This window comes from Lucilia cuprina, chromosome 5, assembly GCF_022045245.1.
Source record: "Lucilia cuprina isolate Lc7/37 chromosome 5, ASM2204524v1, whole genome shotgun sequence".
Taxonomy (NCBI): Eukaryota; Metazoa; Arthropoda; class Insecta; order Diptera; family Calliphoridae; genus Lucilia; species Lucilia cuprina.
Genome location: NC_060953.1, coordinates 28,812,224 through 28,830,320, shown reverse-complemented (window position 1 = coordinate 28,830,320; position 18,097 = coordinate 28,812,224). Strand labels below are relative to the sequence as shown.

General features: G+C 33.0%; 1 protein-coding gene across 1 annotated transcript; it reads left to right on the top strand.

Annotated features, from left to right (window-relative positions):
• The first annotated feature begins 16,301 nt into the window (after positions 1–16,301).
• Positions 16,302–17,698, top strand: LOC124420167. Its single transcript, XM_046952311.1, has 2 exons — positions 16,302–17,243; positions 17,311–17,698. Exons 1-2 carry the CDS (start codon positions 16,916–16,918, stop codon positions 17,571–17,573), a joined length of 591 nt encoding a protein of 196 aa, XP_046808267.1. The 5' UTR covers positions 16,302–16,915; the 3' UTR covers positions 17,574–17,698.
• Positions 17,699–18,097: the final 399 nt, after the last annotated feature.

Below are 18,097 nucleotides of genomic sequence, written 5' to 3'. Positions count from 1 at the left end.
CCTGCTGCTGAACCTACTATGTTGCCTTGAATGAATCTTCTGCCTATATATATCTGAGGCCTTTGTCTAAATTGTTTGTCCAAAGGGCATCAAGTAAACAACTGTTCCTCCACATTCAAGTGCAAATTTTGTTCTCGCTCGCATTATAGTTTGCTTCATCGGGCTCAGCCGCTAAACCTACTACTTCTCATGTTCCCTTGAATGAATCTTCTGCCTCGGTCCATACCCATATGGAAAAATTCTCGCCGGAACAGGTGCTGCTTGCTACTGCCATGGTTCTAGTTCGTGACTCCACTCGTCGCTATCAATTGTTAGATTCTTGCTCTCAATTGAATTTCATAACCGATCAATTTTCCAAAAATTACATTTGCCTCATACAAAACAAACTACTGAAGTCTATAGCATTCGTAACACTCTTAGCAAATCTAAATATAGGTCGTCCCCAAATGTAAAATCTCGAGTCACAGATTTTGAAGTTTCGCTCTCGTTTTGTGTCACACTTCACATTTCGTATCAACCTGATAATAAATTAGATGTCTTATCCTGGAATTTGCCCCAAAATACTCAACTTGCGGATGAAAACTTCTTCAAATCAAAACGAATTGATTCTTTTCGGATGGATTGTAGCAGATTGTTATGTATTAAAACAAACCAATATTTGTGGCTCTTCTTGTATGCTCTCGATAGAAGAAGATATTGATCTTAAATTACAGCGATTGTGGGAAATCGATGAAGTTTAATCTGGCTTAAATGTTTCACCAGAACAATCTGAATGTGAAACATTTTTCAATGATACTGTTCATCGTGAATCTTCAGGTAGGATTGTTGTTAAATTGCCCTTCAAGGAACCGCCTGACGTTTTAGGTCTTTCTCGAAATATGGCTCTTAAAATATTTGTATTTCAAGAGAGACGTTTTGTTCGTGAAAGCAATCATAAATCCCAATATGTTGTTTTTATGAAGGAGTATGAAGACTTTGGACATATGAGTCTAGTTCGTAGTAGGGATGCCAAAACAGGAATTCCCGATTCCCGAAAATCCCGGGATTTAAAAGTACCGAAAACCAAGAATTTTAAAAATGAAATCCTGGAGATTTTCGGGATTTTAAAATCCCGAAGTTTAAGTGTTTTTCGGCTAAATTTATACATTATAAAATATTAAATAAGAGAATTTTTATAGTTATTGATTAAAAAATAAGCAGGATCATAAAATTTTAAACATTTCAGCATTTTTTTATGTTGAATTACATTATTCATAACTTAAGATGACTCTACTAATATACAAGCTGAAATATCAAAAATAAAAAGGCATGGATACTATCAGATATCTAAAAAAACCAAGTAATTGGTGGATGAATTTACCGTTACATAAAATGTATTTATGCAAAATTTCACTATGACACTAGTCTTTTTAAGTCATTTTGTAAGGGGGCTTGGGTCAAAAGAGTTCAAAGCTAGTATAAAACTAAGTTGTACCGGTTTTTGTCGATATACGAGTATATTAAACATAATTATTAGCTACTCGGGGCAAACCCAATATACACTCCCACTCCCAATAAAGTAGTGTAGTATATAAGAAAACAATAAATAGGCATTGACTTTATTGGATATGGGTATATCAGAATCTATACTGGCAGTCAACCTGTTAATAAGATGACATAATTGGGTAAGAGGATACGATATATAACTGGAAATAGTATTGCTGATAACTTAGCAAAAACTTGAACTACGATGGCTATATTTGAAATAGACCAGTTTTGTAGTGTTTCCCTACCGGCCATTAAAAGCAATTTATCCGATATTGAGGTGAAGACGGTTGGTCACATGAGTGGTGTATCTAGAAAGCACTGTATTAAATAACTATTTTATTATTTTCAGTACTTTGAATTAATTTTCTTTCCAAAAATTTCATAAAATACTTATGGGAAAGCTTTCTGTATTAGTAAACATATACTTAATGCATTCTTATTGTACTATGAAATAGAAAATGTTATTTTAGTCGCTAAATTATTAAGATTTGTTTATATTTTTCGGGATTTAGAAATCTCGAAAATCCCGGGATTCCGGATTCATTTAAAAATTCCGAATCCCAGTACTTTTAAAAATTATTCCCGATTGGCATCCCTAGTTCGTAGGCCTCGTCTACACGAGCCTCATTATTTCATCCTTCACCATTACGTTTTCAAACCAAGTAGCAATTCTACAAAGTTAAGAGTTGTTTTCGATACCTCGTGTTCATCATCGCCCTAGAAGTCTCTCAATAATCTTCTTGTGGTTGGCCCAACAATTCAAGATGAGCTGTATAAAATTTTACTTTGGTTCCCTCATTATCGCTTCGCTCTTACTGCCGATATAGTAAAAATGTATCGACAAGTCCTTATTGACTAACAAGATAGAAGATTTCAATATATTTCGTGGGGAAATTTAGAAGAGGAAGAAATTCGAACATATCAGCTAAATACAGTCACCAATGGAATGTCAGCTGCACCCTACCTTGCCATCAAAAGTCTTCACCAATTCGAACTTGGTGCAAAAATCATTAAGTCATCATTTTACGTTGATGTTTTTCTTTGTGGCTCAGATACGCTTGAAGAATTGTCTCGTATGAAGCAGGATGTTAATGAAATTCTAATTCGTGGTTCATTTCAATTAGATAAGTGGCACTCTAATCATAGAGATTTTCAGGACGACAAAACTGTCAAAGACCATAATATTGAAAATTCTGCAGTAACTAGCGCTGTTGGTATCACTTGGGACCAACAAAAACATGTTTTCTTATTTTCATTAGTTTTTCCTTTCGTGTTAAAACTTCTTCAGGAAATATTTTTGTTCGGCTCTTTACTGCCAAATATATAGTTGCTCCTACAAAGCGAAAATCGTTACCCAAACATGAGTTATAATGCGCACAACTTCTAGCAAAATTGTGTTCCAAAATCAAAAATCTTTTCGCAATACCAAATCTGGAAGTCGTTCTGTGGACAGATTCGCAACTAGTTCTTGACTGGCTAAAGCAACATTCATCTACTTTGTCAGTTTTTGTTGGCAATAGGGTATCAGAAATGGCTGCGTTTGGCGACATGTCCCAACCCAGTTCAACCCTGGTGACATCGTTTCTCGTGGTTCAACTGTGCAGGAACTCGCCTCATCCATCTGGTTCAAGGGATCAGCAATTCTCGCTCTCGATCCTGTTCAGTGGCCCCCTACTAAAACTGATAAACTCTCCGAAGAAAATCAGCAAGTATACGACAAAGGAAAACGGAAAACCGTATTTCATCTTGAAACAAAATCTAACTACATCCTCGATTATGTTGGAAAATATAGCTTGTACCAGGATGGACTAAGTAAGGTGAAATCGTTAAGACAGCTGATTTTTATTTGTTTATTTAAAAAGTGCTTGGGTTGTGTCAAAATAAATTAATTTATTTTTAATCCAAAAAAAATTATATTTGTGTTTTCAAAGCAAAAAAATTAAATTTAAAATTATGAATTAAAATGTTCATAAAAAGTTTTCATTGTCCTGCTGCAGATACAAGCTAAATGTAACGACGGTTTTGTGGGTAATATTGTTAAATACACAAGAACTATTTCTTTCCAATGTTTATTATTTTTCAATTTTAGAAATTTCATTTTGACAAAACCCGACTCTAGACAACAAAAAATTATTGTGTTTGTTGTGTTTGTTGCCGAAACGCTCCCACCATGGTTGGTTTACGTGGTAGTTCACTACACGCGAACTGTCAAGTAGAATCAAAGAGACCCCGTTTTGACCAAATTTGTATCGCAGCATTGTAAATTCGTGCCTTCAATGCATTCGCTATCGCCCAAAGTTGTTGCAAATGATGGGAAATTTGACAGTGGAATGACTCAACCCGTCAAGGCCCTTCGCAAGGTATGCTGTCGATTTTTGTGGTCCACACAAAGAATTAGAGGAATGGTCCCATACAAGACATACATCGCTATATTTGTTTGTCTCGCTACCAAAGCTGTCCATATTGAAGTGGTATCCGACAGATGCCTTCATTGCTGCCCTAAAGCGGATGATTGCTCGTAGAGGTCTGCCCACAGTTAGCAAAAAATGCAACAAATTTCGTTGGTGCAAACTCTTAATTTGGCTCAATTAAAGTCGTTCATTTTTGAGCCAAAAAAAATTAAAATTTTATTACAAATTATTGCTAATCAATTTATTAATTTTCGATTTATTCCCCCTAGGGCACCGCATTTTGGCGGATTATGGGAGGCGGCCTTCAAATCGGCCAAAGGCCACTTAACCAGAACCCTGGACAACGCAAGGCTCACCTACGAAGAACTCGCAACGCTATGATTGAGTTAGAGGCAGTTTTAAACTCGAGGCCCATTTCGCCTCTATCCTCAGATCCCAGTGACTTTAAAGCTCTTACACCAGGCCACTTCTTGATAGGCGCTCCCCTCCGTAGTTTGCCAGAACGTGATGTCCCTACAAATGAGATTAACAAACTTGAATATTGGGCCCAAATATGCGCCATCAAGCAACAATTCTGGAAAAAGTGGTCCCATGATTATATAAATAAACAACTCTAGTATTGCTAATGGTTCCCTAGTAAGCATCAAAGAGTATAATTTACCCCCGCAGCGTTGCCTCATAGGTAAAATCATCAACATTGTTCGTGGAAGAGATGATCGTGTCAAAACTACAAAAGGAGTTATACGTCGCCCTATCCATAGACTGGCTCTTCTATCTTCTTGACAGTGTCCTTTCAATGAATGTTAGGTCACCGTATAATAATTACAAACATTATTATTTTTTGTTTAAATTTTCCATTTTTATTGTATTTAAATTTATTCATATTTTTGGCTCACTGTTGCCACTGTAATTTGTCATTATTTTTTGCTCAAACTAATCACTGTACTTATTTTTGGTAATGACCCTTTAGTTATTTATTTTATTTGTTTCTCACTCAAATTCTTATTACAAGCGTATTGTAGTTGCTCTTAAAAATGCTATTTATTTATTTGGAGACTTATTGCATGTATTTTGTTTTTGCATATTTTGAATATAAGTAAACAAGTTAAGTTTGTACATTGGAAGTGAGAAACAAATAATAGTACAACAACAGTGTAGCCCTTATTTACAAGATCAATTGTAATGCTTAAGGAAATTATTTTTAAATAAAGAAATCATTGTCATAGTTGAATTCATTCGAACAACATCGCTCTTTTTATTTGTCGGTATCACGGTCGTAATATCTTTTGTTTTATAAATAATCACTGCATTGCTCTATAACGTTGCCGGTGAAGAAAAAGCTCTTCATCGTATAACAATAATTATTCACATGGACAAAAACGAACAATGAAATAGAGGACAGAACAATGTTGTTTATCAAATAAAATGTTCTTTAATTAAATTTTTTAAATGTGAAAAAGTACAATTTGACCACTGATGGCCCCTATGAGACCATATCCTAAAGATGCTCTGAAATCTACTCAATAACATCAAAATTAAAATGTTTGACTCTCCGGCATTTAAGCTCACTTTTGTAACACGCCATGATATGAAATTATTTATATGTTAATCAAAAATAAAAAGTAAATCATATTTTGAAATCGACAGTAGTGTGATGAATTACGATCGATTTCATATTATATTTTTGTTCCATTACAATATGTTACATATAAAAAATGCCACGTAAATTATAACAAGTTCGCTCATTTCTACCTATGACACATTTGAATAATCTAACAATTTGCAAGACATATAAAATTTTGTATTTTGTATTCATAAATGTGGGCCAAGTCCCCATTTTAAGTCGGCCAGTTATTCTCTAAATGTTGTCAAAGTACTTCTCGTAAAATTTGAAGTAAAAGTCTGCTCTTTTTCGCCAAAACGTTTAGATAAATATTAAAGTAATTTGTTCAAAATTTGAAGAATCAAGTTCTATTAGATAAACAAAATTTAGTACAGTAGTTTTCGCTTATAGTCCACAACTACAGTTGCACAATTTTTGTGGACTATAAGCGAATTAGCACTATAACCGATTTTTTTAAGCCACTTTATGGACTATAACTGAATCCTGATATAATACACATTTTGGACTATATACAAATTATATACTTTCTTCAATAAACCCATTTTTTAACAAAATAAAAGTTTAATTAAAATATAATCGAATATTTTAAATAAAAACAATAGTTTTAACAAAAACCTTTACATATTATTATTTAATGTAAATCAAATTATTTAAAAACTTATTATAATAAATAATAAAAAAACTTAAAGTATGATTTCCATATAAAGTATCAGAAAGTAGAATCAAAGGGTCTCATTCAGGGCTGCCAGATAAATTTGTAGAAATATCGGCAATTCTTTCCTAAAAAATCGGCATTTATCGTCACTTACGTTTTAAAAATCGGCAATAAAGCGACAATTGAAAGGAAAACTATTTTGTACCAAAGAAACATAACACAAATAATAAAAAAAATCACAATATTGTTTTTACATAAAAGAACTCTTTGTAAGCGTACACAGAAACTTTGGTTTACTGGGCTGCCAGATAAATTTGTAGAAATATCGGCAATTCTTTCCTAAAAAATCGGCATTTATCGTCACTTACGTTTTAAAAATCGGCAATAAAGCGACAATTGAAAGAAAAACTATTTTGTACCAAAGAAACATAACACAAATAATAAAAAAAATCACAATATTGTTTTTACATAAAAGAACTCTTTGTAAGCGTACACAGAAACTTTGGTTTACTGGAATAAAATCTATTAGAATTTGTATCACTTTTGCAGAAAAATGTAAATCTATAATTATTTGTGGATTATACTATACATTTACCCTGTAAAAAATTTTCAAATTTTGTTTTTAAAATTTTTGTTAAAACCATTCCAAATTGCACGATCAAATAGAATAATAAACACAGAAAATTACTGCAAAGCCGATTTTAAATCCAGGAAAGTGGAGTTATCACATTTGTTATTGGTTATCGTCGAACAAAAATCGGATAGGTAAAGATTTTGCTGAGTACATTTTTATAATGGGAAATTTTCTCCAGATTTTTTAACTTTTCCACAAAAATGTGTAAAGTTATTTTCGAACCATAAAAATTTCTTAAAAATTTTAAAATTTTAGCACCCTTAGATCAGATTTTTAGATCCTATTCAGGATTTTCATACATAAATCGTGTTTCTTTTTCATAATCGATCCAATTGACATTGGTGATGGATTGTGTTTTACCGTACTGTAAATTTTCCTTTCCCAATTGTTTTAAAAGCTCCATGTAATTTTTGCTTATGTAAAGTTATAATAAATTCGTTAATTTGTTCGATTAAGTAAAAATTGGCATTTTTGAAGCAAAAATCGGGAAATCGGCAGTTTACTATTTTGAAGGTAAAATATCGGCAAAATGCCGATAAATCGGCAAATCTGGCAGGCCTGGTCTCATTTTATAAAACGAAACGACAAACGTTCAAAAAAATTTGTATGGAAAAAATTAAAATTTTCAAAAATTTACCCGTATTCTTCATACAATTTTTTACGTCAACGAAAGTTTCGTTTTTTATAAAACGAAAATTTCGTTCCCGGAAAATGTATTTATTGTTGTTAAGTTTCGTTAGAATTTTGATATTTTCACAAAATTTTACAAATTAAAGTTGTATGTCAATAGAATTCATACAGAGAACAATTTTACGATCGGTCCATATTTAGTCATAACTTCTATACAAGGGAGATCGAACCATACTTTTTCAAAGTTCCCATACAAGTCTCCTCCTGAAAATCATTTAAACGCCTATAACTCATTATCTAATTAAGATATTTGTAATAAATGTTACTTTGTTTACAGAAATGTTACTATTATTTTTCTCATCGGTCCACTATTGGTCACTGTTCCCGTACAAAGACGCCTCCCAAAAATCACAAAAACGTACAAAGTCATTACTTAATTAATATATTTATACAAAATTTGTCAAAAATATTACTTTTGTATACAGAAATGTAACTGTAATTTTTTTCCGATCCGCCCACAATTGATCCAATTAAGATATTTATACAAAATTTGCACATTACTGTTATATTCAAAAATTAAACAGTAAAATGTTTTCCGATTGGTCCAGAATAGCTCCCGTACAAGGTTCTCTTCAGAAAAATATCTAAACGCATATAACTTATTGCCAAAACATGATATCCATACAAAATTTTGCACATATGTATGTACATAAGTATATTACTTTTATATAAAGAAAATATGCTGTTAATTTGTTTAACGATTTTTTTATTATATTAGCAACACTGTTTCTGTTTTGTGGTTGACGAAAATAGAAATTAGATTAATTCGACTGCAGCGACAAAGCAGTCGAGTGGTCGTGCAGCTGTGCTGTCCCCACATGTCTTATAAACGTATATATTTTATTTTTGACAAATTGTAGTTTTTAGTCTGCAGTCTTCAATGTGTTCCATGCATAAAACTTAAAGAATATAAAAACACAAAAAAATATTCGTAATTCAACTCTGGGTGAAGGAAGATCGTCCTGCGTCATTGCCATTATCTCTTAAGGGTAATCAGGCCGTCCTTTTTGCTCTGCCTTCGAGAGTTTTACATTTCTTTACCGCATGCGGTACTGCGTTACTGTTTTTCGAGTTCTACATATTAATCATATGTATTTGGATTTATCACCAAAAAAACTCATTGGATTTTGGTGGAGACCATAGAACTCTTTAGCTAAATCTAAGCGATCTGGCTTCATATACAAACGTATAGGTCGTTTCGATATTTCTTGGGAAAATTGATCATAAAATTGATAACATAAAACTCGAGCTTACTTTTTAAACCCTTTAAGTATTTTGGTATATTTTCATTTCCCGTTGGTCTCATTCGGGAAAGATTTTGTTGCACAGTGTAATTTGATAGTGGGAGTATAGGCTGAATTTTAATTTTACATCTGAGCTATATTATTATATTTGTATTGCTAAATAAAATGTGTTTAATTATTTTGATTTATTTACCAGTTTAATGCACATTTAAATACAAGTGGAATGATTTTACATACGTTGACACTTTATTCGTTAAAAATTTCATTTCACAATGACTTTTTTCCGAAAAATCCCCTTTTTGTATGACTTAATTTTTTTTTTTTTAGTATTAATAAAAAATTTATCTCAATATTATGTATATTTATATTTAAGATTTGTATTTACAAGATGTGCAACTCGACTTGAAAGTAATCACGATTCATTTATTTTCATTAGGAGCCCAGCACGCGGGTCATAGTTGTTAACTGATTCAGGTTATCTACTCGAACAATTTGTTATGACACCCTACAAGAATCCAAGAAATATTAGTTAACAAAAATGTAATCAAAGAAATACTTCTGCGACAAACGTGTTCAAACACTTTATCAAGCTACGAAAAAATACTACGCAATAATATTGCTGTGGATTTGATTTAAACAATGCCATTTATGAATGTAATAAAAATATTTATTTTATACCTCATTTACACATGACCGAAATCTACTAGATTCCATTTAAAATCTCTTTATAAATCTATACCGTTTATACTTACTATTTTTGACATTTAGGATTTAATTTTTGCTAACATATCTTGAAATTGTATTTAATTGAAAAATTAGAAAAAATACGATATTTATTAAAATTTTATTTTTAATAAAAAAAATTATATTTAAATATAACATTACCTTTTATTTTAAAGAAACATTTCATTGATGTTTTTATACCCTTCACCTTCGTGAGAAGGGTATATATAAGTTTGTCATTCCGTTTGTAATTTTTATAATATAATTTTCCGACCCTATAAAGTATATATATTCTGGATCCTTATAGATAGCGGAGTCGATTAAGCCATGTCCGTCTGTCTATCTGTTGAAATCAGTTTTAGGGGTCCCCAGATATCGGCGAGATCCGAATCTTCAATAATTCAGTTAGACATGCTTTCGAGAAGATCGCTAATTAAAATCAGCAAAATCGGTCTATAAATAACGGAGATATGAGCAAAAATCCGAGACAACCTTTGAAAATTTCATCAAAAAAGCCACATTTTTTTCATGCTTTGTTAAAAAAGTAACAACAACACTGTGAATTGGATAAAGATGTACATGTGCGTGTGGAGATGTATTTGGTTTTATTCAGCTGTGTATTTTTTTGTATGTTTACATGCTGTTCTGTCCTCACGAAGGTAAGTGGGTATAACAAGAACAAGTTGCGCTGGTTCTTTTTTCTTTAAGTAAAACACTTTTATTTGAGTTCACAAATTTTATTTCTTATTTTGAAAAAAGGGTCACACTTGTTTGACTGTCAAAACTAGAGTGATCTTTAACAAATTATTTTGATGCTTGTTAGCAAATTTATGAAAAGAAAGAAGTAAGGAAAAGAGAATAAAAAAAGAGCCGTTAATATGGTAAAGGGGTTTCAAAACAAGTGTTAACGTTTGAAATCCCCCATGACTTGGTGAAATCAGCAGTGGGGTCTGCGAGGATGGGTCCAGTGTATGGTTTTCTGGGAAGCTCATCTGTTATTAAAGCAGTTATCTTGGTTGTCCAATTGTTTCTGTCGTTTTAAGACTTAATTTCAAAAATTGCAAAATCATGGCCATATTTCATAGTCGTTTTTATTTTGTATTTTTTTACAAACGACTTTCAAAATTTTTGAAATAGTGGATGATCGATTAACAATGGCTCTAATGCTGATCCAGGTGTTGACATGTTCTGCAGTAATCTTTATAGATGCAGTGGGAATAAAAACCAGGTTTTAGGTAGGTTTTGATGATTCGGCCCATTTGCCATTCGTTAGGCGACAAGTTGTTGTTTTTGATGACAACCAGATTGTTGTCTTTAACATTGTCCCTCTGTGTCTTCCATTTGTATCTGCGATTGAGTTCAGCTAGGTACTCGGACTTCCATCTTTGACAAAATGATTGGTAGATGACCTTTAAGCTTTTCCAACGGTTGATGAAAGTCAGATTTTCGCTGCTTACATCGGGTTCGGCTTGGGTCAATAATGCGCTACCGATAAGGAAGTGTCCAGGGGTCAATGGGTTAAGGTCATTTGGGTCATCGCTAGCAGGACTTAAGAGTCTAGAATTTAGGCACGATTCTATATGAGTAAGAATTGTAGATAGCTCTTCAAAAGTGAATTTCATGTTTGGTATTATCTTTTTGAGGTGAGTTTTAAATGATTTTGCACCGGCTTCCCAAAGGCCGCCCATGTGTGGGGCTCCTGGGGGAATAAACTTCCAGTCGATATTTTGATGACTATAATGATTAATCACGTGGTTTTTAAGAGAATTTATAAAGTCTAGATGGTCTTTTCTGAGGAGTTCTGCAGCTCCGACAAAATTTTTTCCATTGTCTTAGTAGATGAGTCAATCTGAATATCCAATATTCTGTTCTTAGGACTCGAGTCATTAGTTGATTTTCTCCATGAAGGGTAATTTTGTGTATAAATTCATTCGAGTTATGAGGCATCAATATTGGGTAGCGTTCATTATAGGTCAATGCTGGTGATTGAGCGAGTCGACCATTGGCTCTGATAATGCCATTGCGATTCATGAATGGGTTTAAGGTCAAAAGACTGCTGTTTGGGGATATTTTCTGTTTGAGTCTCAAATACTCATCTGGGAAATGATTTTGTTGAGTCCATATGATGATTCGATTTTTGATGAATTCTATTTCTTCACGTATAATTTCTGCTGAAGATATGCGAAGATGTGTTCTGTTAGTTCCCGTATTTATCCAGAATCGCATGATATACGCGAGTACTCGATGAGCGTGATAGATCTGAAAAGCGATTTAATGGGTCTTCGTGTGATTGTAAATGATTTTACAGTTTTAGCTTCTAAATTGGTATCATCTGTTTGTGTTGGTATCGGCCATTGATTTTTAGGTAATTTTAACCAGGAGGGTCCGAACCACCATAGGTTGTGGTTTTCTAGTTCTTGGGGAGTACATCCTCGGCTGGTTACATCTGCTGGATTATCTTTTGAGTCTATATGTTGCCAATTTTGATTTCCAACCTTGTCTAGGATTTCTGAGACACGATTTCCTACAAAAGTGTTCCAAGAGCAGGGGGTTTCTTTAACCAGGACAGCACGATTGTTGAGTCGGTCAATAATATGTCTTGGTATTTTGAATTTGAAGATTTGGTATAAGTCCACATGCAAGATTTGTCAATAAGACGGATCCACACAGTTCTAAGTGGGGTACCGATATTTGCTTAATGGGAGCTACACGAGTCTTTGAAGCCAGAAGAAACGTGAATACTGAGATTTCCGATTGTACTCGAACATAAAGGGTCGCTGAATAGGCCTTTGCTGAAGCAACACTGAAACCGTGAATTTCCACATTGAATATTGGATCCAACGGGGTATTTTCAATGTATTTATTGTGGGGCAGTTTTTTATGAATTTTTTCCACTTTGGACAAGTCAAGGGTTTTATTATGTCATCCCAATCGACTTTGTCTAAGCAAATCTGTTGCATAATTAGTTTTGCGTCTATTATTATTGGGGCTATCCATCCACAAGGGTCAAAGAATTTGGCAATTGTAGATAAAACATCTCTTTTGGTGTAGTTTTCTTTTAATTCGACATCTGGTGCTGTGAATGTAATGTTCCATTTGATTCCATGAGTCTTAGTTCCGGTGTTTTCAGACAAATTTAAACAATCAAGAGCAAGTAGGGTCTCATTTGGTAGGTCTTTTATAACTCGTGAGTCATTTGAGGTCCATTTCATCAGGTCAAATCCAGCGGATTTTAAAACAGTTGTAAGTTCTTTTTTTGATTTAATGGAGTCGATTAATGTGTGTCCCCCTGCTAAAACGTCATCCACGTACATGTTTTGTTGAAGAATTTTTGACGTGAGTGGGTAAGTTGACTTTAGATCTTCAGCTAGTTGAAGAAAGGTTCTAATGGCCAGAAACGGGGCGCAGTTGACTCCAAACGTCACTGTCAGGAGTTCGTAATCCTCAATAGGATCGTTTGCTGTTTGAAGAAATAATATCCTTTGATATTTGGTTTGAGTCGGTTCAATGAGTATCTGTCGATATATTTTTGTGATGTCTGCATTGTACACAAAACCGAAGAATCTCCACTTCAGTATCAGAAGCACTAAGTCTTGTTAGAGTATGGGTTCTGGATGCAAAATGTCGTTCAAACTCTTCTTGATTGAAGACGGACTCGAGGCGTTGAAAACTAATCTAAGTTTCGTTGTCAGCTATTCAGGTTTTATTACTGCGTGATGAGACAGGTAATAATTTGGGTTCGAGTTGATTTCCCGGGAAGAGACTTTCCTCATATGTCCTAACTCGAGATACTCAACAATTACATGGTCGTATTGTTTTTTGAGTACGGGTTTCTGGCTAAGCATGAGCTATTTTTAAAGGGTAGGGTAACTATATACCTTCCTGTGTCATTTCTTAGTGTCGTCGACTTGAAATTGTTTTCGCAAAATGTGTCCTCCTCTGACCTCAAAACCTGTTTTGGGGTCTTCTCCACCTCCCAAAATCGTGTGAGGATTCGGTCAAGGGACGAAGTGTTGAGTAGTGACACGGTTGTTCTAGGTTGTGTCGTTGTTAATATTGGTTCCCCCCCAATCCAGCCAAATACAGTTTTTTTGTGCTAAAAGGGATCCAATAGACCGCATCGGAGTGTCCATGCAAAATATTGAGGGGCCCAGGTTGAAGCCTATAAGCAAGTCGATTGGTCTGCTTTGATTGAATTGAGGATCTGCAAGTTCTAACTTAGCAGTCTCATTGAAATGTTGCAAGTCTAAAGTCTGAGGTGGTAAATTAGATGGAAGTGTCTTCAGGACTGGTGCCCAGACTTCTAGTTTAAACTGTGATTCCACCTTAGAGCAAAGATTGAATAAACAATCTTTGGTTGAGGTCTCTGAAATTGTTTGACTTAAGCCTGTTACGTGAACTAAATTTCGTTTGGTGGGTAAATTTAGTCTATTTTTCAACTTTTCTGACATAAAGGTTGATTGTGAACCAGGGTCGATGATTGCTCTGGCCTAATATCTTTCGCCTCTAGTTTCGATCTGTACTATTGCAGTTAATAATAAGGTCTCTCTCTCGTTGGGAGATCGGTTAAAATTTTTGGTCTCTTGTAGGGTCAAGAAAGTGATATTTGGGAATGAAACGTTTAATGCTGACGTGGACTGTATGTTGGGGTTTTGTGCTGCGATGCTCGTGCTTGGATGGGTCGCGTCACAATTTTGAACTGAGGACTGGGTTTCTGATCCCTTATGTAACAAAGTGTTTTGTCTTTGCTTACATAATCTGCAACTGTATTTACTTTTACAGTCCTTGACAGTGTGATCAATAGGGAGGCAGTTGTAACATGAATTTGTGAGTCTTATAATGTGAATTCTGTCATTAACATTTTTCTCTAAGAACTTAGGGCAAGACCGCAAATGGTGAAATTCCTTACAATGTTGACATTTAAAGTTTGAGTCATTTTTCTGTGACCTGCTTGTAATTAACGATTTTCTAGTTTTCGGCTCGGTTTCATTTTGGATCGTGTTTATTTGAAAAGTATGAACTCGTTTTGGCTTAGAGGACGATTTCGAATTATGTTTCCTATGCTGGTCGGACTTTGTGTGATGGCTGCTACAGATTCTAGAGTCTTAGAATTATTTGTCAAGAATGTGTTGAATTGTTCCCAAGTCGGAACATTTGTAATTTCTTGAAGAGAATTTTCGAATTCTTTTAGAAGGGTCGAGGGAGCTTTGTTGAGCAAAGGTATACCAGAAAAGGGTCCCATGTGCTGGTTTCTATACCTAAAACATTTAATGCTTGAATACAACTATTAACTGTTCGTTGTAGTTTTTGAATTAATGAGCCTGAGTCTACGGCAACGTTCGGAAGGTCTAATAAAATTTTCAATTGTTCGTTGACTTGGATCTGATTGTTTTCATATTGAGCTACAAGATTTTTTCAGGCTATGTCGAAACATTCGTTGGTCAATGGGTCATTTGAAACTATTTTCCTAGCATCTCCTCCAGTCTTTTGTATCAGATGAAAAAGATTCTCAATTTTGCTAAGTCTAGAATTTTTTACAAAATCTCCATAAAATGTGTCCGTGTCACAAGGTGGTAGCCGCACAAAAGAAATGTCATTATTTTCTATTGATTGATTTCCAACAGCAGAAATCCGTTCTTGTTTGCTTGGGTTTGATATTGCTTGAATTTCTGCGTTGATTGACCCTAAACATGATTTGTATGCAGAAAGACCTTTTTGTAACGTTCGGGAAACTTAATTTTATAGATTGATTTTTCTTTTGAATCTTCCTTTGTGTCCCTACACTCTTCGTACGCCCTTTTGACTTGTGAACATAGAGAATAAAGTTCGACCCGAAGTACCTCAAGAGAGTAAATGTTGTTTTCGGCTGCGTTTTGGGTATACTCTATCTCAAAATCCAAAATGTCATTTGTACAATTTACAAATTTATCGAGTGCCATTGTTTATTTTGTTTAAAATTTAAACCGATAAAAATAAGGATCAAAATTAGGTCAAAAAAAGTCCCTGTTAGCGATTTTACAACAAGAGTAGTCAAAACTAATAATTACGACAAAAAAATCTAAAGGCGAGCCCACACACTAAAGGGTTTGTGTTTCTCTTATTTGTATTTGATTTTTTGTACTTACAAAAAATTTTACTATAGCCGTATATATAAAATGATATATAACTGCTATCATTTGATATATACGGCCATAATAACATTTTTTTTTGTAAAAAAAAGTTTGTTGTTGTAGTACACACCCTAGAACGATGAAATCATGAAAAAAATGTATGCCATCCGATTTCTACACTTCCAACTTAAAGTTCTATATAGGTTTTTATCGTGCACAAGATCGTCCGATAGCAGTTATATATCATTTTCTATATATAACCATAGTAACATTTTTTGAATGTTTTTTATTAAAAGGCATTTTGTAACGATATAATCCCAAATATATTTATATTTTATCAGATTTGTTCACATTTATATACATATTTTAATTGATCAAAAATATATTTTTTAATGTAAATCATGAAAATCAATTTTTTGTATTTTTTTCTACGTGCATAAACACATATTGAAAATGTAAATAATGAAAACGAGTTTTTTCGTCTTTTCCACGTGCAGAAACACATATTTATAAACAAAAATAACTCACCACACCAAAAAAAGTTTATTTTGATAAAACAGCTGTTACGGTTTGTTTCGTCGGGTTGTTTTCTTTATGTGCGTCCCTATTACTTATATTAATATACTTACCGCCTTATACAAAAACGATTATTAACTTAACAATGGTTGTTAAAACCTGTTTTTATATGGAAAAAGTGTACAGTAAACCATTGTTAACTTTAATAATCGTTTTTGCATAAGGCCCTTTAACTTTAAACAGCGTTGCCAAATTAGCGCTTTTGGCGCTAGATTTATCATTTTTAATAGCCCAAAAGTCGCATTTTTCCTTAGCGCTTTTTCAGAAAAAGGCCAACGAATTTGTGTTCCTTATAAATTATTTGTAATTAATATAAAAACAAATATTCTTAAAGAGACAACTTCTTTTTCATTTGTGTTTTTTAAAGTTTTTAATTAATTGTTTGCTTTGAATTAAAGTAATTTAGAACAAAAAACAGTAATAATTAAAGAAAATTTTTTGGGCTTAAAAGTCATCACAACTTATTCCAATTGTATTAATTCCTCGTCATAGTTAAAAGGTCGTTTTACGTAGTAAATATTTCTATAATTATTGTTAGAAATTTATTAATAATAAAAACAACAATTTTGGCCGAACGTTATGTGCAGAAATACAGAAAAGCGTGGGAGTCTGATCCACTTTTTAAAAAAGGTTGAAGCCATTGTTAAAGGATGACACAAGAGCCATATGTATTTACTGCAAAACACTGATAAATGCAAAACGATCTGATCTGTTAAGGCACATGAACACCGCAAAGCACCAAAAAACGATTAAACCCTTTCATGAAACGGAATTAATACACAACCAAATTTCGTTTACAAAAATTGCCACGGAAAAACAAAACAGCCAGGCTATGCTTGCGCTTTTTATAGCCGTTCACAATTCCCTTTTATCAGTAAATCATCTAGGGGCCTTATGCAATTCAGCATTTAAAGACAGCAAGGCCGCAAATTTTAGTTTGCATCGCACAAAATCTACCAATATTATAACAAATGTTTTGGCACTGCATTTTGTTGACAATTTGTTAGAGGTAATTGGTGATTCAAGTTTTAGCCTCATATTGGATGAAGGTAGATATACATATATAAAATCTTAATTATATATATGAATTATTAATTTGTTTATATTTTTTCTTAGGTACTGATATTCCAGTGGAAAAACTATTAGACGTTGTAATACGATATTACAGTAGAGATAAAGAACAGTTTATTACTACATTTCTGGGATTAATTGATTTAGAAGGTGGAAAAGCTGATGATCTGTTAAAAGGTTTGGAACGATTAACAATATTATTTAAATTGGATTTAACAAAACTTTTAGCCATTGGTACGGACAATGCTGCCATAATGGTCTTAACAGAAAAATTAAAGAAAAATATAATTAAAAAAATCTCGTCTTAATTAGATGTGTTTGTCATTCCTTGCAATTAGCTGTGTATGCGGCAGCATAATAACATTTTCCTGCTAAAACTTTATAGCAAAAGAAAGTCATAATTGGGTTTTTAACTCATCTGTTAGACAGAAAAAGTTTTGTAAAATTTATAAACTGATAAATGAGGTTATAATTTTGAAAAAGTTTGTCATGAAAATAATATTGAAGATTGTGAAAATCAATTTATTAAAAATAATTTAATAATATTTACCATAATTTAATAATATTTATAAAAGCAACATTAACAACAAATTTTAAAATTTAAATCTTTGTTTAGTATAGAAAATATTTTTTCTAACGACATAAAAGACGTCATAAATTTTATAAAAGAATTTATTGATTGTAAAAATGAAATTGAAAATAGTCTGAATAATTTAAAATTATCCACTGGCATATAATTATAAAATAAAGATAAAACAGAATCATTTTGGATAATGGTACACTGCTATAAAAATTCATTAAATGAAAATCCTTTTTTTAGCTTTCAACATTT